At 44.3% G+C, this 22,139-nt stretch overlaps 1 protein-coding gene across 4 annotated transcripts in view; it reads left to right on the top strand.

Annotated features, from left to right (window-relative positions):
- Positions 1-22,139, top strand: part of LOC138960402 (obscurin-like) — a 228,546-nt gene that overhangs the window by 46,713 nt on the left and 159,694 nt on the right. For all 4 annotated transcript variants that reach the window (XM_070332306.1, XM_070332305.1, XM_070332307.1 and 1 more), the window contains exons 3-4: positions 18,217-18,507; positions 18,927-20,807. In XM_070332306.1, the coding sequence (XP_070188407.1) occupies positions 18,246-18,507; positions 18,927-20,807 (2,143 nt within the window). In that variant the 5' untranslated portion in view covers positions 18,217-18,245. The remainder of the gene's footprint in view (positions 1-18,216; positions 18,508-18,926; positions 20,808-22,139) is intronic.

Genomic DNA, 22,139 nt, shown 5'->3' with positions numbered 1-22,139 from the left:
ACAAGACCATTCCTCCACCAAGACATATACTCAGAATCAAGGAGTTATCTGTGCAGGTGGAACATTTTTGATACATTTCTTTTAACGGAAACTCTTCATGGAATTAATTCATCAAAACGTTCTCACTGTAGGGTGTTGAATTTTGGTATTTGTCGCAGTGGAGGGATATTCTCATCCCATTTCAAAGCCTGGCCGGAGTTGAGATGGTTAGCCGGCCTGTTTACACGAGATGGTTAACCGGCCTGTTTACACGAGATGGTTAGCCGGCCTTTTTACACGAGATGGTTAGCCGGCCTGTTTACACGAGATGGTTAACCGGCCTGTTTACACGAGATGGTTAGCCGGCCTGTTTACACGAGATGGTTAGCCGGCCTGTTTACACGAGATGGTTAACCGGCCTGTTTACACGAGATGGTTAACCGGCCTGTTTACACGAGATGGTTAGCCGGCCTGTTTAAACGAGATGGTTAACTGGCCTGTTTACACGAGATGGTTAGCCGGCCTGTTTACACGAGATGGTTAGCCGGCCGGTTTACACGAGATGGTTAGCCGGCCTGTTTACACGAGATGGTTAGCCGGCCTGTTTACACGAGATGGTTAGCCGGCCTGTTTACACGAGATGGTTAGCCGGCCTGTTTACACGAGATGGTTAGCCGGCCGGTTTACACGAGATGGTTAGCCGGCCTGTTTACACGAGATGGTTAGCCGGCCTGTTTACACGAGATGGTTAGCCGGCCTGTTTACACGAGAAGGGGTGTTCCTTCATACGTTCGGAGCATTAAAACAATTGCTTGTTGTCCAGTAAAGTGATAGATACTGACAGGTAATGTACGTAGCTGCCTCAGTGAGATCTCAGTAAAGTGATAGATACTGACAGGTAATGTACGTAGCTGCCTCAGTGAGATCTCAGTAAAGTGATAGATACTGACAGGTAATGTAGCTGCCTCAGTGAGATCTCAGTAAAGTGATAGATACTGACAGGTAATGTAGCTGCCTCAGTGAGATCTCAGTAAAGTGATAGATACTGACAGGTAATGTAGCTGCCTCAGTGAGATCTCAGTAAAGTGATAGATACTGACAGGTAATGTAGCTGCCTCAGTGAGATCTCAGTAAAGTGATAGATACTGACAGGTAATGTAGCTGCCTCAGTGTGATCTTGGGCAATGTATTTGCGCAGCGTGAGAGGAAATGATATCGACAGGATTATTACTGTGTCTCGTTCATATTGCCAATCTCCCCACCCCGTTCCCTCCCTTCCCTGCCTCCTCCCGGCACATCTGCATTCCTATGTGAACGTATGGCAAAAAGAGAAAAATCATATGCTGATGAGTTTTCCGCGCTGGCATCTTTTTCCTAATGGCATTTGGGACACTAGAGCTTGTCATTAACAAAGACATCTGCGCTCACTTTTCAAAGATTTTGTTTGTGTTCAAAGCAGAACAAGATTTACGCAGCATACCTTTGTCGTACTAAGATCAACTTACTGCCTACCCACAGCACAACCTGTCAGTAGTACAGCAAACGCAGCCTTTCACATGCGGACACCTTGTTATGTAGCAGATATCGCTGCCCGAAGAAAAGGCACCAAGAGAACAGACGGTTGGATTAAGAAGGTATCTTCGTCGGACAGAAAAAGGAGCAGCTCACAGGGACGTATCCGGGGAGAGAGAGAGAGAGAGAGAGAGGGGGGGGAGAGAGAGAGAGAGAGAGAGAGAGAGGGGGAGAGAGAGAGAGGGAGAGAGAGAGAGAGGGGGAGAGAAAGAGAGAGAGAGAGTGTGTGTGTGTGTGTGTGTGTGTGTGTGAGAAAGAGAGAGAGAGAGAGAGAGTGTGTGTGTGTGTGTGTGTGTGTGTGTGTGTGTGTGTGTGTGTGTGTGTGTCCGAAACGCATACAAGTATTAATAATTCTTTAAAGCGTTGTTGGGCTTTTAACTTGACTAAAGTTCAGAAAGTTCACTTGAAATATTTTTCTGAACAGAGTCGAAAAACTATGAAACAAAGCATTTAATCATGGACATTGGGTTGCGTGAGATAAAAGTTATGTCACAATTTTGTAATAAAATATATTTTTGTGCTGAACATGGTCAGGCATTGTGATAAAGGAAAGCAGACGCAACTGACCCCCCTCTTTAAACGCGTCTTCCCAATTCTGGTACCTTGTAAAATACACACTGACTTCCATACCAATCACAATCAGTCATGTCACACTCAATAAGACTAAGAGCCTGTTCGGCGTTGCACTATCGGTTATTATTGCTTACCGTCTGATGTGAGCCTATGCTATTATTGCTTACCGTCTGATGTGAGCCTATGCTATTATTGCTTACCGTCTGATGTGAGCCTATGCTATTCAAGTCGAAATTCACAGAACAGGTGGTCGGAGTTAAGAAACCATTGTCGTGTTATAATGTGCTTTCGACGATCACATATCCAGGCACGTTTTAAGATTATTAGGTTCAGCTGCAGTAAGTACGCATCTCTTCGCATACCCCCTATGATTGAAAGCAAGCATGACGATGCTGCTGACGTGAATACTAACGTAAAAATAACGTCATGGTTTATGTTGGGAGCCCAGGTCCACCTGCGCGAGAAACAGTTGGTGTCGGTGTTTCCAGGAGCTGCGAACATGCATCGCCGGTGCGAAGAAAAGCAACAAACGTAACTGCACATTGGGATACTGTCTGATGCCAAAGAGATCGGTCGAAGGAAATGCCGTGCCCTTTCCCTATGGGATTCTGGGTTCAGCCTGTCTGACATTCCAGTCTACTTCCCCAGTCTCCAGTCTTTTTCTCTCAGGCTGACTACTATTACTATGCTATCATTTTGCTACACGCTTCAAACTTCAAGAAAGCTTTAAAGTTTCTCAGAACTTTGAGTTGAATCGTAAGAATCCCCTTGATGACGTCAAGTTCTTTCCGAAGTTAAACCTATTGCCCCCTGCCCTTCCAAAATCACAGCTTTTATTATTCCCTAAGCTTTTGTGTATATAAATGTATTGAGGAATTGAATTAGTTTAAAATCGCTTGGGTTTAGGGATTGTATGTGATGGGGGGATTCTTAATTTGAATGTCTATAAACACAACAGACAAAACCTAATTGCTTTTTTGAACGCGACCAAAGTCTGTTTCAATTCGGTCGCCTTTGACATCTTTACTCTCACCCTGCCTCACCGATACGTCTGTACTCTCACCCTGCCTCACCGAGACGTCTGTACTCTCACCCTGCCTCACCGAGACGTCTGTACTCTCACCCTGCCTCACCGATACGTCTGTACTCTCACCCTGCCTCACCGATACGTCTCACCGATACGTCTCACCGATACGTCTCAAAGGATCTCTCCCTTCTCACTCTTCTTTCGCCTAATACCTGCGCCGCGTCTGTCTCTCACGCTGTATTGCCTAACTCATCGTGACCTACACAGCCATCTATAGACGGTAAGAAGGAGGGGGAGGGGGTGTTTGGGGGGGAGTTGCAGACACAGGTGTTGCACGGCCTGCACGACGCACCCCACGCTCATCACGCACCCCACGCTCATGCTTATTGTGTAAACACCACCCGCCGTTTGATCACAGCTAGAGATGCGGGCAGAGCTTGGAGGCTCGGAGCCCAGACATAGCTTGATCAATACATAGCTTGTGATTGTCTTTTATTTTTTATTTTTTACCCTGTCCTTTCTTTTCATAATACACAATGCTTCCCTTTGTCTGACTTGGCAGTGATATCGCTTATTGCTCAGTTGGGAGGAATGTGATGGTGCATGTATTATGCATGCTGCCAGGCACATGGGAGGGGCTAGGTTGAGACAAGGATGTGTGATGCTGTTATTAGTTATATATTGGAGAAAAGGGGCGTGGAGGATCTTTGTTATGATGTCTAATTTCAAGAACAGGACTGTTATGCTCTCTGATTCAATAATTCCCTATAACCTTCACTTTCTTGCGTAGGTATGTGCATTTTACTTTACTTTATTCAGATACTATAATATTTAATGTAAAATGAAAACTTTTTTCAAGCGGGTAAGGATTTCAGTCATGTTAACATTCGTGATGCTTGAGTGAGACATGCTGATCATACTGATCGCAGTGATTAAAGTTCAGGTTGTTGCTGATCATACTGATCGCAGTGATTAAAGTTCAGGTTGTTGCTGATCATACTGATCGCAGTGATTAAAGTTCAGGTTGTTGCTGATCATACTGATCGCAGTGATTAAAGTTCAGGTTGTTGCTGAACAATTACGTACGTGAAATGTGAGGCTGGAGGTGAACCATTTAAAATACTGACTTGCAGTCCAGTTCAATGATTCTGAGCCTGTAGCTTGACAAACGATTTGTACTGTCTGTGTGTTAGAACTCTGAGTAGTTCAGTCGAACCTGCCCCTGGCGACTACCTCTAAATAACGACCACCTGCCCCTGGCGATTACCTCTAAATAACGACCACCTGCCCCTGGCAACTACCTCTAAATAACGACCACCTGCCCCTGGCGACTACCTCTAAATAACGACCACCTGCCCCTGGCAACTACCTCTAAATAACGACCACCTGCCCCTGGCAACTACCTCTAAATAACGACCACCTGCCCCTGGCGACTACCTCTAAATAACGACCACCTGCCCCTGGCGACTACCTCTAAATAACGACCACCTGCCCCTGGCGACTACCTCTAAATAACGACCACCTGCCCCTGGCGACTACCTCTAAATAACGACCACCTGCCCCTGGCGACTACCTCTAAATAACGACCACCTGCCCCTGGCGACTACCTCTAAATAACGACCACCTGCCCCTGGCGACTACCTCTAAATAACGACCACCTGCCCCTGGCAACTACCTCTAAATAACGACCACCTGCCCCTGGAGACTACCTCTAAATAACGACCACCTGCCCCTGGCAACTACCTCTAAATAACAACCACCTGCCCATGACGACCACCCCAAAGAAACCAGCCCGACGATTTTTTTTTCTATATGTCACCTTTTTAAATCGACTACCTGTCTATAAGGACCACTTTTGGTTGTTCCCTTGGGTGGTCGTTATAAAGAGGTGGTCGTTATAAAGAGGTGGTCGATATAGACATGTCTGTTTGACTGTTCATGTGATGAGTTCCCTTGGGTGGTCGATATAGACATGACTGACTGTTCATGTGATGAGTTCCCTTGGGTGGTCGATATAGACATGTCTGTTTGACTGTTCATGTGAAGAGTTCCCTTGGGTGGTCGATATAGACATGACTGTTTGACTGTTCATGTGATGAGTTCCCTTGGGTGGTCGATATAGACATGTCTGTTTGACTGTTCATGTGATGAGTTCCCTTGGGTGGTCGATATAGACATGACTGTTTGACTGTTCATGTGATGAGTTCCCTTGGGTGGTCGATATAGACATGTCTGTTTGACTGTTCATGTGATGAGTTCCCTTGGGTGGTCGATATAGACATGACTGTTTGACTGTTCATGTGATGAGTTCCCTTGGGTGGTCGATATAGACATGTCTGTTTGACTGTTCATGTGATGAGTTCCCTTGGGTGGTCGATATAGACATGACTGTTTGACTGTTCATGTGATGAGTTCCCTTGGGTGGTCGATATAGACATGACTGTTTGACTATTCATGTGATGAGTTCCCTTGGGTGGTCGATATAGACATGACTGTTTGACTGTTCATGTGATGAGTTCCCTTGGGTGGTCGATATAGACATGACTGTTTGACTGTTCATGTGAAGAGTTCCCTTGGGTGGTCGATATAGACATGACTGTTTGACTGTTCATGTGAAGAGTTCCCTTGGGTGGTCGATATAGACATGACTGTTTGACTGTTCATGTGATGAGTTCCCTTGGGTGGTCGATATAGACATGACTGTTTGACTGTTCATGTGAAGAGTTCCCTTGGGTGGTCGATATAGACATGACTGTTTGTTCATGTGATGAGTTCCCTTGGGTGGTCGATATAGACATGACTGTTTGACTGTTCATGTGAAGAGTTCCCTTGGGTGGTCGATATAGACATGACTGTTTGTTCATGTGAAGAGTTCCCTTGGGTGGTCGATATAGACATGACTGTTTGACTGTTCATGTGAAGAGTTCCCTTGGGTGGTCGATATAGACATGACTGTTTGTTCATGTGATGAGTTCCCTTGGGTGGTCGATATAGACATGACTGTTTGTCTGTTCATGTGAAGAGTTCCCTTGGGTGGTCGATATAGACATGACTGTTTGACTGTTCATGTGAAGAGTTCCCTTGGGTGGTCGATATAGACATGACTGTTTGACTGTTCATGTGAAGAGTTCCCTTGGGTGGTCGATATAGACATGACTGTTTGACTGTTCATGTGAAGAGTTCCCTTGGGTGGTCGATATAGACATGACTGTTTGTTCATGTGAAGAGTTCCCTTGGGTGGTCGATATAGACATGACTGTTTGACTGTTCATGTGAAGAGTTCCCTTGGGTGGTCGATATAGACATGACTGTTTGTTCATGTGATGAGTTCCCTTGGGTGGTCGATATAGACATGACTGTTTGTCTGTTCATGTGAAGAGTTCCCTTGGGTGGTCGATATAGACATGACTGTTTGACTGTTCATGTGAAGAGTTCCCTTGGGTGGTCGATATAGACATGACTGTTTGACTGTTCATGTGAAGAGTTCCCTTGGGTGGTCGATATAGACATGTCTGTTTGACTGTTCATGTGAAGAGTTCCCTTGGGTGGTCGATATAGACATGACTGTTTGACTGTTCATGTGAAGAGTTCCCTTGGGTGGTCGATATAGACATGTCTGTTTGACTGTTCATGTGAAGAGTTCCCTTGGGTGGTCGATATAGACATGACTGTTTGACTGTTCATGTGAAGAGTTCCCTTGGGTGGTCGATATAGACATGTCTGTTTGACTGTTCATGTGAAGAGTTCCCTTGGGTGGTCGATATAGACAAGACTGTTTGACTGTTCATGTGATGAGTTCCCTTGGGTGGTCGATATAGACATGTCTGACTGACTGTTCATGTGATGAGTTCCCTTGGGTGGTCGATATAGACATGTCTGACTGACTGTTCATGTGATGAGTTCCCTTGGGTGGTCGATATAGACATGTCTGACTGACTGTTCATGTGAAGAGAAAACACCATTAGGACCAACCTGATTTGGCCTATATGGTCCGCTGGACCCAAAAAGCAACAACAACAACAACAACAACAACAACAACAACAACAACAACAACAACAACTAACTAACTATTAGGACCAACCAAAAGTGTCACAAAATTGCAGGTTACTTTTCATGAGAGGCCGGTGTACTTCCGGTAAATTAACAGGGGACACCAAATAAAGGCTTCTTCATTGAGAAGTTTCCTCTCGTCAGAAGGACCTGCCATGGCCACTTTAGCTAATTTGTACACAAAATCATCTTCAAAGCCTGTGCGTCTTCGATGTATTTACGTATAGGCTAGTGTTATGTTTTCACCGAGCCAATTATAGTTCAGCATTGAAACTCAGCGGCACGACACCAGCTGTAACTTGTAAATTTTATTTTTGGCGTCTTACTTAGATACGCACCTATCTTAATACACAAGAAAACACTGTGCTGTTTTTACAGCTGGGCTGCATCAGATCAGTCTAAGGTCACAACTGAAGAGGCACTGCAAGTCAGACGGAATTGTTGGTGAACTCAGAAATCCTGAAAGCTGTACGGGCAACAAGATGGGCGTGTCAGTTTGTTGGCCGTGTGAATGTTTCTGTCGCTTTTCGTCTGGCTGCAAGACTGCGATTACACCTTCTCGTGTTTCCCTTGGAGGGGATAGATGGGAGGGAGGAGTACACGGGCTTTCCCTCCTCGTGTTTACCCTTGGAGGGGATAGATGGGAGGGAGGAGTACACGGGCTTTCCCTCCTCGTCAGCAAAACACTGGTCCATCCCGTGTATGATTATCTGTGTTGTCTAGGCCCGGCTGTTGGTCTTGTGATAAGACGTTGTTGTTGTTGTTGTTGTTGTTGTTGTTGTTGTTGTTGTTGTTGCTGTTGTTGTTGTTGTTGTTGTTGTTGTTGTTGTTGTTGTTGTTGTTGTTGTTGTTGTTGTTGTTTCTGAAGGACAATATTATCCCGGCATCACTGACGGAGCGTGATTTGAGCAAGAAAAACATTTGATCGTATTTGTCTTTTGAATATGATCGTAGACCTAGCAATGGAATCATTGAAAATTGTCATTTTACATGACAATTAATAAGACTTCAGGTGTTCAAATCCCGGCCCAAAATTAGAATGTTATGCTTAGGACATATAACTGCAAGTACATGCACATAACTAACTACAAGCAATTGAATCGCTAGGATCAGAAAGTCAGTTACGGAAAGTCTATCAATGTGTTACTGACTTTCCTTACGGGAAGTCTATCAATATGTTACTGACTTTCCTTACGGGAAGTCTATCAATATGTTACTGACTTTCCTTTCACTGGAGTCTATCAGTGTGTTACTGACTTTCCTTTCACTTTAAGTTCCTCTTCTCTCATAGGGCTTTCAGTCGAATTCAAAACTGGAAGCGGAGTCTCACTTGGGAAAGCAAATCAACCCTTTCAGTGGTGTTACCAAACACTCTTCAGGAAGATGAAGGTGAGCATGTACCTGTGAATTCCGGTACAAAAACTAACGGTAACTACCAAGGATAACATAAAAGTACTCCAGAGACTTGTGGAGTGAAGATAGCACGTGTCGGGACAGGTGTTATCAGCTGGCTGTCAAATTAAACATTAATCAGATACACGGAATATCTTACGGAGGGATACTCGTAAACGCGCAGCATGTAGCAGATCTAGAATGATAAGAGAAGTTGAAGAGGTTGCGGAAGGCGGTCAGGTTCGGTCAAGGCTGTGCCTGCATTTAGACTATATGTATCATAACAACTGTTGCCAGGATTAGTGCACGCACACGCACGCACGCACGCACGCACGCACACACACGCACGCACGCGCACGCACGCGCACGCACGCACGCACACACACAGACACACACAAACACACCCACACACACAGACGCACACATACACACACTGATACTCAAACACAGACGCACAGACGCACACACACACGTACACACACACACACACACATACACACACACTGATACTCAAACACAGACGCACAGACGCACACACACACACACACACACACACACACACACACACACACACACACACACACACACACACACACACAGCAGAGCTTCCGTAGTCGCAATTAGTAGTTATCTTAACAAGGTCTTCTTTTCCTCCCATGTAAACCATCTTAGGCCCATTCAGGCAAAGGAGGACTCAATCTTTGTGTACAACAATTTCCACGAGTAACTTTACAGCCTCGTTGTGTTATTTCATGAGATTCGTGAGGAATTGAAGTTCAGTTTAAAGTAATTTGTATCGTTTCCACTGGTTATACCGATAACAAAACACATATCAAACAAACAAAATGTATATCAATATGCTACATAATTATGCTGATCATGGCTCGGATTCGTTTCCCCCCTGAAATGGTGGAACTATTTGATCCCAACAAACATTAAGCGAATCTCAAGCTGATATTGTCATGCAGATGCTCGGCTTCTGATCAGATTTGGGTCACTGATGACTATAGTCGCGGTTGTCGGCATTGGTAGTTCTGTTCTCTGTCTTTGTTAGAGTCGTGCGATAATAATTGATCATCGTGAAATGAAATGGATTTTGATTTGGCCTAATAGTTACACCGACTTACATTGTCTAAATCAATCTTCAGAACACGCACGTTTGCTACTTTTACTGACATATAAACGGAGTATGGTTTTCTATCAGCTCTAATTCTAACATGTTCCGGGCCACTACTGTTCACCTGAGACGACGTGACACACTGTGATTGAATGTAAGCGGCCTGAGATGACGTGACACACTATGATTGTATGTAAGCGGCCTGAGATGACGTGACACACTGTGATTGTATGTAAGCGGCCTGAGATGACGTGATACACTGTGATTGTATGTAAGCGGCCTGAGATGACGTGACACACTGTGATTGTATGTAAGCGGCCTGAGATGACGTGACACACTGTGATTGTATGTAAGCGGCCTGAGATGACGTGACACACTGTGATTGTATGTAAGCGGTCTGAGATGACGTGACACACTGTGATTGTATGTAAGCGGCCTGAGATGACGTGACACACTGTGATTGTATGTAAGCGGCCTGAGATGACGTGACACACTGTGATTGTATGTAAGCGGCCTGAGATGACGTGACACACTGTGATTGTATGTAAGCGGTCTGAGATGACGTGACACACTGTGATTGTATGTAAGCGGCCTGAGAGGACGTGACACACTGTGATTGTATGTAAGCGGTCTGAGAGGACGTGACACACTGTGATTGTATGTAAGCGGCCTGAGATGACGTGACACACTTGTGATTGTATGTAAGCGGTCTGAGATGACGTGACACACTGTGATTGTATGTAAGCGGCCTGAGAGGACGTGACACACTGTGATTGTATGTAAGCGGCCTGAGATGACGTGACACACTGTGATTGTATGTAAGCGGTCTGAGAGGACGTGACACACTGTGATTGTATGTAAGCGGCCTGAGATGACGTGATACACTGTGATTGTATGTAAGCGGCCTGAGATGACGTGACACACTGTGATTGTATGTAAGCGGCCTGAGATGACGTGATACACTGTGATTGTATGTAAGCGGCCTGAGATGACGTGATACACTGTGATTGTATGTAAGCGGCCTGAGATGACGTGACACACTGTGATTGTATGTAAGCGGTCTGAGATGACGTGACACACTGTGATTGTATGTAAGCGGCCTGAGAGGACGTGACACACTGTGATTGTATGTAAGCGGTCTGAGAGGACGTGACACACTGTGATTGTATGTAAGCGGTCTGAGATGACGTGACACACTGTGATTGTATGTAAGCGGTCTGAGATGACGTGACACACTGTGATTGTATGTAAGCGGCCTGAGAGGACGTGACACACTGTGATTGTATGTAAGCGGCCTGAGAGGACGTGACACACTGTGATTGTATGTAAGCGGCCTGAGATGACGTGACACACTGTGATTGTATGTAAGCGGCCTGAGAGGACGTGACACACTGTGATTGTATGTAAGCGGCCTGAGATGACGTGACACACTGTGATTGTATGTAATTTACCGACATAATTTATCATTTCAATGCGAACGAGCAACCTTTTCTTTGTGAACTCGCTCATTGAAACAAACGAAACCAATACAGAAGGACCCCTTTCGGAGTAAATTGGAAAGATCATCATTAAACGCGTCTCGTACATGAATTTCAGTTGGCCTTACAAAGAACAAGTTGGGTTCCTCTTTGTCTATGGGTCAAGCTAATCTCTATCAGTTTTCTTCTTCTGATTACTCAGTTTTATTTCCTCCTGAATTTGATTTACCTCTTCACTTGAAAAGTTGTGCAATATCATTAGCGATCCAAAGACGGGTGTTAACTCAAAATGAACATTTCACACAGTTCTTTTCTTCGCTGTTGTCCGCCTTTCTTTTCTCATTCTCTTTTCATCTGTTGTTTTCTTTTCTACTTGCTACTATTTCCTATTCGTGCTGTCTTCTCTTTTCCTTCTTCAGATTATATCGTTGAATTTTGAGCGGGTCCTCCACCAACACGGCACTCTGGCTCAATAGTCCGTGGAAAGAGACATCGTTTAGTCCCTCAATAGACCGTGGAAAGAGACTTCGTTTAGTCCCTCAATAGTCCGTGGAAAGAGACATCGTTTAGTCCCTCAATAGTCCTTGGAAAGAGACATCGTTTAGTCCCTCAATAGACCGTGGAAAGAGACATCGTTTAGTCCCTCAATAGACCGTGGACTCGGAAAGAGACATCGTTTAGTCCCTCAATAGACCGTGGAAAGAGACATCGTTTAGTCCCTCAATAGACCGTGGAAAGAGACATCGTTTAGTCCCTCAATAGACCGTGGAAAGAGACATCGTTTAGTCCCTCAATAGACCGTGGAAAGAGACATCGTTTAGTCCCTCAATAGACCGTGGAAAGAGACATCGTTTAGTCCCTCAATAGACCGTGGACTCGGAAAGAGACATCGTTTAGTCCCTCAATAGACCGTGGAAAGAGACATCGTTTAGTCCCTCAATAGACCGTGGAAAGAGACATCGTTTAGTCCCTCAATAGACCGTGGAAAGAGACATCGTTTAGTCCCTCAATAGACCGTGGAAAGAGACATCGTTTAGTCCCTCAATAGACCGTGGAAAGAGACATCGTTTAGTCCCTCAATAGACCGTGGAAAGAGACATCGTTTAGTCCCTCAATAGACCGTGGAAAGAGACATCGTTTAGTCCCTCAATAGACCGTGGAAAGAGACTTCGTTTAGTCCCGCATGCATCAAGTTATATATGTAACTGCGTATCTAGGTTTGTAAAGAGGTTGACAGCGTCGTGACCGAAATGTGGTCATTGTTTCCAGGTGTGTATATTGTGCCGTCACTTTTGTACTGTCCCACCTCTCTCTCTCTCTCTCTCTCTCTCTCTCTCTCTCTCTCTCTCTCTCTCTCTCTCTCTCTCTCTCTCTCTCTCTCTCTCTCTCTCTCTCTCTGATTCAACCCCCAACACCACCCGCTTGCTCTCTCTATCCGTCTCTCTCCGAGTCTGAGACATTTGCGACAGACAAGCATTGCAAGTAAATGTAAGTATGTGCGCGCGCGCGCGCGTGTGTATGTATGTCACGGTCAGAGTGTGTGTGTGTGTGTGTGTGTATGTGTGTTTGTCAAATACTCGATGTGGGCATAATTTACTTACAGTGACCGCCGTACGCGACGTCGCACAAGTAATATGTATACGTACTTAAAGTGCTGATGACATTTGTTAACTTATTCTCCAAAATATCTGTTAATTGTGTGTACCCCTCAACTCTTCATCTGGCTATAATATACTTAAGTGACTGTGCGTCGTGGTCTGTGTAAAAGGCACCTTTCCTCACGTGTAAACTGCGATCAGGTACAACACCCATCGCTTTGGACACATACCAACAGTCTACATTTTTTGCTGAGTTCATTTTGCAAAGAACACCTGTTTCAATGTGCAAAATTAAGTTAAGAATGAATGAGCCGCTCTGCGCAGACAGCAACCAGGACGTCGATTGTTGGTATGTGTTCAAGTGGTATGATGCTGTTAGTGTAAGAGCCAGGACGTAGATTGTTGTATGTGTTCACGTGGTATGATGCTGTTAGTGTAAGAGCCAGGACGTAGATTGTTGTATGTGTTCACGTGGTATGATGCTGTTAGTGTAAGAGCCAGGACGTAGATTGTTGGTATGTGTTCAAGTGGTATGATGCTGTTAGTGTAAGAGTCAGGACGTAGATTGTTGGTATGTGTTCACGTGGTATGATGCTGTTAGTGTAAGAGCCAGGACGTAGATTGTTGGTATGTGTTCAAGTGGTATGATGCTGTTAGTGTAAGAGTCAGGACGTAGATTGTTGGTATGTGTTCACGTGGTATGATGCTGTTAGTGTAAGAGTCAGGACGTAGATTGTTGGTATGTGTTCAAGTGGTATGATGCTGTTAGTGTAAGAGTCAGGACGTAGATTGTTGGTATGTGTTCAAGTGGTATGATGCTGTTAGTGTAAGAGCCAGGACGTAGATTGTTGGTATGTGTTCAAGTGGTATGATGCTGTTAGTGTAAGAGCCAGGACGTAGATTGTTGGTATGTGTTCAAGTGGTATGATGCTGTTAGTGTAAGAGCCAGGACGTAGATTGTTGGTATGTGTTCAAGTGGTATGATGCTGTTAGTGTAAGAGCCAGGAGGTAGATTGTTGGTATGTGTTCAAGTGGTATGATGCTGTTAGTGTAAGAGTCAGGACGTAGATTGTTGGTATGTGTTCAAGTGGTATGATGCTGTTAGTGTAAGAGTCAGGACGTAGATTGTTGGTATGTGTTCAAGTGGTATAATGCTGTTAGTGTAAGAGACAGGACGTAGATTGTTGGTATGTGTTCAAGTGGTATGATGCTGTTAGTGTAAGAGTCAGGACGTAGATTGTTGGTATGTGTTCAAGTGGTATGATGCTGTTAGTGTAAGAGCCAGGACGTAGATTGTTGGTATGTGTTCAAGTGGTATGATGCTGTTAGTGTAAGAGCCAGGACGTAGATTGTTGGTATGTGTTGAAGTGGTATGATGCTGTTAGTGTAAGAGTCAGGACGTAGATTGTTGGTATGTGTTCAAGTGGTATGATGCTGTTAGTGTAAGAGTCAGGACGTAGATTGTTGGTATGTGTTCAAGTGGTATGATGCTGTTAGTGTAAGAGTCAGGACGTAGATTGTTGGTATGTGTTCAAGTGGTATGATGCTGTTAGTGTAAGAGCCAGGACGTAGAATGTTGGTATGTGTTCAAGTGGTATGATGCTGTTAGTGTAAGAGCCAGGACGTAGATTGTTGGTATGTGTTCAAGTGGTATGATGCTGTTAGTGTAAGAGCCAGGAGGTAGATTGTTGGTATGTGTTCAAGTGGTATGATGCTGTTAGTGTAAGAGCCAGGACGTAGATTGTTGGTATGTGTTGAAGTGGTATGATGCTGTTAGTGTAAGAGCCAGGACGTAGATTGTTGGTATGTGTTGAAGTGGTATGATGCTGTTAGTGTAAGAGTCAGGACGTAGATTGTTGGTATGTGTTCAAGTGGTATGATGCTGTTAGTGTAAGAGTCAGGACGTAGATTGTTGGTATGTGTTCAAGTGGTATGATGCTGTTAGTGTAAGAGCCAGGACGTAGAATGTTGGTATGTGTTCAAGTGGTATGATGCTGTTAGTGTAAGAGCCGGGACGTAGATTGTTGGTATGTGTTCAAGTGGTATGATGCTGTTAGTGTAAGAGCCAGGAGGTAGATTGTTGGTATGTGTTCAAGTGGTATGATGCTGTTAGTGTAAGAGCCAGGACGTAGATTGTTGTATGTGTTCACGTGGTATGATGCTGTTAGTGTAAGAGCCAGGACGTAGATTGTTGGTATGTGTTGAAGTGGTATGATGCTGTTAGTGTAAGAGCCAGGACGTAGATTGTTGGTATGTGTTCACGTGGTATAATGCTGTTATAGTGTAAGAGCCAGGACGTAGATTGTTGGTATGTGTTCAAGTGGTATAATGCTGTTATAGTGTAAGAGCCAGGACGGAGATTGTTGGTATGTGTTCAAGTGGTATGATGCTGTTAGTGTAAGAGTCAGGACGTAGATTGTTGGTATGTGTTCAAGTGGTATAATGCTGTTATAGTGTAAGAGCCAGGACGTAGATTGTTGGTATGTGTTCAAGTGGTATAATGCTGTTATAGTGTAAGAGCCAGGACGTAGATTGTTGGTATGTGTTCAAGTGGTATAATGCTGTTATAGTGTAAGAGCCAGGACGTAGATTGTTGGTATGTGTTCAAGTGGTATGATGCTGTTAGTGTAAGAGACAGGACGTAGATTGTTGGTATGTGTTCAAGTGGTATGATGCTGTTATAGTGTAAGAGACAGGACGTAGATTGTTGGTATGTGTTCAAGTGGTATGATGCTGTTAGTGTAAGAGCCAGGACGTAGATTGTTGGTATGTGTTCAAGTGGTATGATGCTGTTATAGTGTAAGAGACAGGACGTAGATTGTTGGTATGTGTTCAAGTGGTATAATGCTGTTATAGTGTAAGAGCCAGGACGTAGATTGTTGGTATGTGTTCAAGTGGTATAATGCTGTTATAGTGTAAGAGCCAGGACGTAGATTGTTGGTATGTGTTCAAGTGGTATAATGCTGTTATAGTGTAAGAGCCAGGACGTAGATTGTTGGTATGTGTTCAAGTGGTATGATGCTGTTAGTGTAAGAGACAGGACGTAGATTGTTGGTATGTGTTCAAGTGGTATAATGCTGTTATAGTGTAAGAGCCAGGACGTAGATTGTTGGTATGTGTTCAAGTGGTATGATGCTGTTATAGTGTAAGAGACAGGACGTAGATTGTTGGTATGTGTTCAAGTGGTATGATGCTGTTAGTGTAAGAGCCAGGACGTAGATTTTTGGTATGTGTTCAAGTGGTATGATGCTGTTATAGTGTAAGAGACAGGACGTAGATTGTTGGTATGTGTTCAAGTGGTATGATGCTGTTAGTGTAAGAGCCAGGACGTAGATTGTTGGTATGTGTTCAAGTGGTATGATGCTGTTATAGTGTAAGAGACAGGACGTAGATTGTTGGTATGTGTTCAAGTGGTATGATGCTGTTAGTGTAAGAGCCAGGACGTAGATTGTTGGTATGTGTTCAAGTGGTATGATGCTGTTAGTGTAAGAGTCAGGACGTAGATTGTTGGTATGTGTTCAAGTGGTATGATGCTGTTAGTGTAAGAGTCAGGACGTAGATTGTTGGTATGTGTTCAAGTGGTATAATGCTGTTACAGTGTAAGAGTCAGGACGTAGATTGTTGGTATGTGTTCAAGTGGTATAATGCTGTTATAGTGTAAGAGCCAGGACGTAGATTGTTGGTATGTGTTCAAGTGGTATGATGCTGTTATAGTGTAAGAGCCAGGACGTAGATTGTTGGTATGTGTTCAAGTGGTATAATGCTGTTAGTGTAAGAGCCAGGACGTAGATTGTTGGTATGTGTTCAAGTGGTATGATGCTGTTAGTGTAAGAGCCAGGACGGATCTGGTTGACATCAGTTATTGTTTACACGAGACGGATGTACCTTTAACATTTCTCTGCAAAAACATATGTTAATTTGTTCGTGCCTCTCATGTCTTCTCGTCAGCATACTTTACCCCACAGTACCCCTAACGTCGTTTCCTACGTTAAAAGCTACCTTCCGTGGGGAGTGTATGACATTTGAAACAATAGGACACCAGTGTCGGTGTGAAGTCTCGTAAGTTGAAAGTTATGTCCAACAGTGCTCATACTCATTCATGTCGACACGTTACGCACGGTTACCACCTTTCGAGGTCTGCTGCGTGGGCTGTCACTGGTCTCAGGGCACCTTGAGTGACTACTGTGTGTCGCTTGTAGTTGTAGGCTCGCTTCTTATCTTCTTCTTTCACATTGTATACTGCGCATTGTATTTTCTTCCTTCAGAGTTGACTACACATTTGAATATGACCAACGGTGGTAAATGTATGCGTGGTTTTAAAGCTTGAGCTGATGGTTTTATCTTAAATATCTGGTTGTGGAGTGTGTGCACACATATTTGTGGCGGTCCTACTGAGTGTAAACAGGTAGATCCGATGACACGGGTCCGTTGTCTAGTAGAAAAAAAACTCGTAAGCAGAACATTGTTGTGTGTACTTGTATGTAAGAAACACACTGGGCCTAGATTGAAGACTTTGAATGGGATGGGGTAGTGCGTGCGTGTATCGGTCTCCTTTTCTCTGTTTCTGTCTGTTTGAATTTCATTGTTGCATATGTACTTATAATATTCTAGTTTATCAATATTGATTTTGTTGGTTATTAAATGATTCTCCGAAAAGTATGTTTATATTTTAAACGAGACCTCGATGCAATTAACCAAAATATACCAGTGCTCATTCTATAACCCTCGGAAAATTAAAAAAAGTTATCTTATCTCTATTTATCTCTACATGAAGGAATAGCATACATTAATTGCAGAATGGCACCTTGCACTGCTTATTATCACTGTTCTCTCTAGTTCTTGCATATTTTCACGTAGCCCCCCCCCCCTCCCCCCCTCTCCAATACACGATATGTCACATATATCTCCAAACAACTCTCATTCACTTGCAAAATTTTCTCTCTTCAAAGTGCCAAGGCCTCGGCCTGCATGACGCCATCCAACACATCCAGTAAAACATGTACTGACTTGCTGCCCGTTATGTCGGTTGGTATGTAGGGCAGCAACGAAAGACAGTAAAACATGTACCTTCCAAATACTTCAGAATATCTCTGACAAAAAAATTGCTTATTGCTGTATTTTCAGGTGCCGCATGTCGGCATCATGCCACATATGCAACACATCTGAAAAGAACACACCCACTTACACATCTCATTAATTCAATCACTGCCATGGCTATTTCCAGGTGCCGCAGAGTGACCCTAAGTCAGCATCATGCCATGTATCCATAAGAACACACCCACTTACACACATCTCATTAATTCAATCACTGCCATGGCTATTTCCAGGTGCCGCAGAGTTACCCTAAGTCAGCATCATGCCATGTATCCAAAAGAACACACCCACTTACACATCTCCCATTAATTCAATCACTCCCTCGGCTATTTCCAGGTGCCGCAGAGTGACCCCTGGTCAGCACCATGCCGTCCAACACCCACACGGTGATCGGCCACACCAAGCGCTTCGAGTGCCGAGTCGTCGGTCATCCGCGTCCGGAGATCCGCTGGTTCAAGGATGGTCGGGACATCACTCACCATGACCGCTACCGGTTCGACTACAGCTATGAGGGCATCATCTCTATGATCATCGAGGACATCTACCACAATGACCAGGGAAGCTACCGCTGTCGGGCCGAGAACACGGAGGGCTTTGCTTCCACCACTGCCTACCTGCTTGTCAGAGGTGAGGAGTGAGAGAGACTGAGAGAGAGAGTTTGTGTGTGTGTTTGTGTGTGTGTGTGTGTGTGTGTATGTGTGTGTGTGTGTGTGTGTGTGTGTGTGTGTTTGTAAGTGTTGAACTTTCACTTGCTTTCATAACAAAATGCAAATATAAATGCAAAGACATTTATCTGCAGCAACAAGGCAGGAATCACAATATGTGACCCCGAAAACGTGGCCTTAAGAAGCCGTCACTGTTAGCAGAGATCCAAACACAGACAGGCTGGCAACGTTCCCAAACTCAGAAACATATTCACATAATTCAAATAACATAACATTTTAGTTTTTTTTAAACTCTGTTAGCGTAGAGAACAACACGACTGTGCTAGATTTTTAAAGTAACCACAATCTTGACAAACGCCTTTTTCGTCTTTTCCTGTCCAGCTCACAAGGCACACCCAGACGAGGAGATCGAGGAGGTGCACTCCATGGAGCTGGAGGAGCACTTTGTCTACAAGTCGGACAAGGACACGAACGTCATCACCGAGCCCCTGGAGGAGTACAGCAAGCGCACTTTCGAGCAGGTCGTGGACAAGGAGAGGGAGAACACGCGGGAGATCATGAATGGCGCGGTCAGCAAGAGCAGCCTCCTGGAGGAGTCTTACGGTAAGACGACGATGAACGGCTATGAGGAGACCAGACAGAGCAGCAGCAAGAAGGTCACTTCTGTGTCTGAAGAAGGTTCATCTGTGATCATCTCAGAAGAGGAGAGGCTTCTGGAGTCTAAATCGGCAAAATCCAAGTCCAAATCTTCCGTTTCAGAAACTGAGGAGTCGTCGTCTTCAAGCTCAAAGAGGACGGAGGAGAAGAGTATGTCTGTCTCTGCTTCATTGGAGGAGACGAAGGTCAAGGCCAAAACAGAGTCCAAGGAGTCTGAAATGATTGTTGGAGTTTCCGTTGAAACTGAAGAGTCTTCCTCTTCACTGAAATCGAAGAAGGAGAGCAAGAGCATTTTGAAAACAAGCGTGGAAACAGAAGAATCCTCTGAGAAATCCAAAGAGCTGAACTCTTCTGGGGAGATTGAGGAGGAAAAACGCAAATCAGACAAGGCCTTGCTGTCAACTGAGGTCACAACAGAATCATCTAAAAAGGAAACGGAGGAGAGCAACAAACTGACTGCAGACGTAAAGGTGGAGGAGGTCTCTGAGGAGTGTCGGCTGGAGCTTCAAGGCACAGCAGACAATGACGACAAATCCCTGGACACCGCTGACAGTGCACTGACCAGCCTGGGCCATGACAGTGGCTTCCTGGAGTCTTCGCTGCTCGAGTCATCGCAGTTGGAAGAATCCATCAAGAGCGCTGCTGGCTCTGAAGCCACAGAGGACACTGCCAAAGTTTCTGCTGAGACTGTCACCAAGTCTAAAGCTGAATCCGTCAAGGTGGAGTCCCATGTCGAGGAATCAAAACTGTCGGTCTCATCCGAAACGACCTCAGTTGTTGAGAAGACTGTGACCACCACGGTGACCACCACAACAGAGCAAGCCAAAGCAGAGGAGGTGACGTCCAGAACAGAAAAGACAGCCATCTCGCAGGAGATCTCTCGAGCTGATGAAACAACGGAGGAGACCTCCAAAGGAGATATTACAGGTCTCCTAGATGAGAAGCCAGCTCCTGAAACGGCAGTGGTGGAGCAAGTGATTGAAGATGAGGAGCAGAAATCCAAATGGGTGGACCAGATCACCAGCAGGACGGAAACCATCAAGATCGAAAGTGAAGGCAAGAAAGTGGATGAGCTCAACATCAAGGAGGACACGGCAGTCGCTGCTGAGAAACAGGAAGAAAAGGCTGACCTCAAACAAGCAACCACGAAGAGTCCCCCAGAAACTTCGGTGGATGTGGAGAGCCTCGCATCTAGACAGGGGTCAGTGATTGGCGAACTGGCCGTGGTTAAAGATGAGGTTGCCGACAGCACAAAGGAAAGAAAGAAGAAAGGCCACGAGGAGAGGCTGGAGGTGGACGAGAACCTGTCAGCACAGAATACCCTGGGTCTTGAAAAGGTCCCATCCCATCTGGAGGTTGAAAGCTCTGTGGACTTTGTGGAGCATGCAAGAAACGATGCCGCTGAGGAAGAAAAGCTTACGCTGAAATCGGAGGTGGACGTCGAAGAGACCAAGAAGGACAAGAAGGCTGAAGAGGAGATGAAGATCACTGCAGAAACCAGCGTAGACGAAAGCAAAGCAAAGAGCGCTCCGAAGGTTGCGTCTGTCCCTGAAGATGTTTCGGTCGAGCTGGGACAGATCATCCGCCTCGTGTCACAGGTGCAAGGTGAGTGATCTTTGCTTGAGTGAATGTTTTAATGATTTGAAGCTTTGTGGCTTTGTCATCTGGTTAGTAGTTGTCATCTGGTTAGTAGTTGTCATCTGGTTAGTAGTTGTCATCTGGTTAGTAGTTGTCATCTGGTTAGTAGTTGTCATCTGGTTAGTAGTTGTCATCTGGTTATATAGTAGTTGTCATCTGGTTAGATAGTAGTTGTCATCTGGTTAGTAGTTGTCATCTGGTTAGTAGTTGTCATCTGGTTAGTAGTTGTCATCTGGTTAGTAGTTGTCATCTGGTTAGTAGTTGTCATCTGGTTATATAGTAGTTGTCATCTGGTTAGTAGTTGTCATCTGGTTATATAGTAGTTGTCATCTGGTTAGATAGTAGTTGTCATCTGGTTAGTAGTTGTCATCTGGTTAGTAGTTGTCATCTGGTTAGTAGTTGTCATCTGGTTAGTAGTTGTCATCTGGTTAGATAGTAGTTGTCATCTGGTTAGTAGTTGTCATCTGGTTAGTAGTGCATGCACAAAAAGGGCCGGAATGAGGAAGGAGGGCAACAAGTGTTGTTTGTCAGAGACTATGTACAAAGATAGGAATGTTATAACAACTAGTGCTGTTGAATTTTTGTTTTAAAACACATGGGTAAAATGCTAAACTTTAATCTGCTAAATGGGGCAAACCAATGTTACTTTGGTGTTTCTGAATCTTTACAAATAAACTGTCTTAATTATTGATCCTACTGTAGTAGAGATGTGATACTTGATACTTTCCACTTTTACTACTTTACGTTGTGTGTGTTATTTGCACTTTTACTACTTTACGTTGTGTGTGTTATTTGCACTTTTACTACTTTACGTTGTGTGGGTTATTTGCACTTTTACTACTTTACGTTGTGTGTGTTATTTCCACTTTTACTACTTTACGTTGAGTGTGTTATTTGCACTTTTACTACTTTACGTTGTGTGTGTTATTTGCACTTTTACTACTTTACGTTGTGTGTGTTATTTCCACTTTTACTACTTTACGTTGTGTGGGTTATTTGCACTTTTACTACTTTACGTTGTGTGTGTTATTTGCACTTTTACTACTTTACGTTGAGTGTGTTATTTGCACTTTTACTACTTTACGTTGTGTGTGTTATTTGCACTTTTACTACTTTACGTTGTGTGTGTTATTTGCACTTTTACTACTTTACGTTGTGTGTGTTATTTCCACTTTTACTACTTTACGTTGTGTGTGTTATTTGCACTTTTACTACTTTACGTTGTGTGTGTTATTTCCACTTTTACTACTTTACGTTGTGTGTGTTATTTGCACTTTTACTACTTTACGTTGTGTGTGT

The sequence above is a fragment of the Littorina saxatilis genome, linkage group LG2 (genome assembly GCF_037325665.1).
Source record: "Littorina saxatilis isolate snail1 linkage group LG2, US_GU_Lsax_2.0, whole genome shotgun sequence".
Taxonomy (NCBI): domain Eukaryota; kingdom Metazoa; phylum Mollusca; class Gastropoda; order Littorinimorpha; family Littorinidae; genus Littorina; species Littorina saxatilis.
The sequence above is the reverse complement of the archived record's forward strand: the minus strand, read 5'-3'. Positions and strand labels throughout refer to the sequence as shown.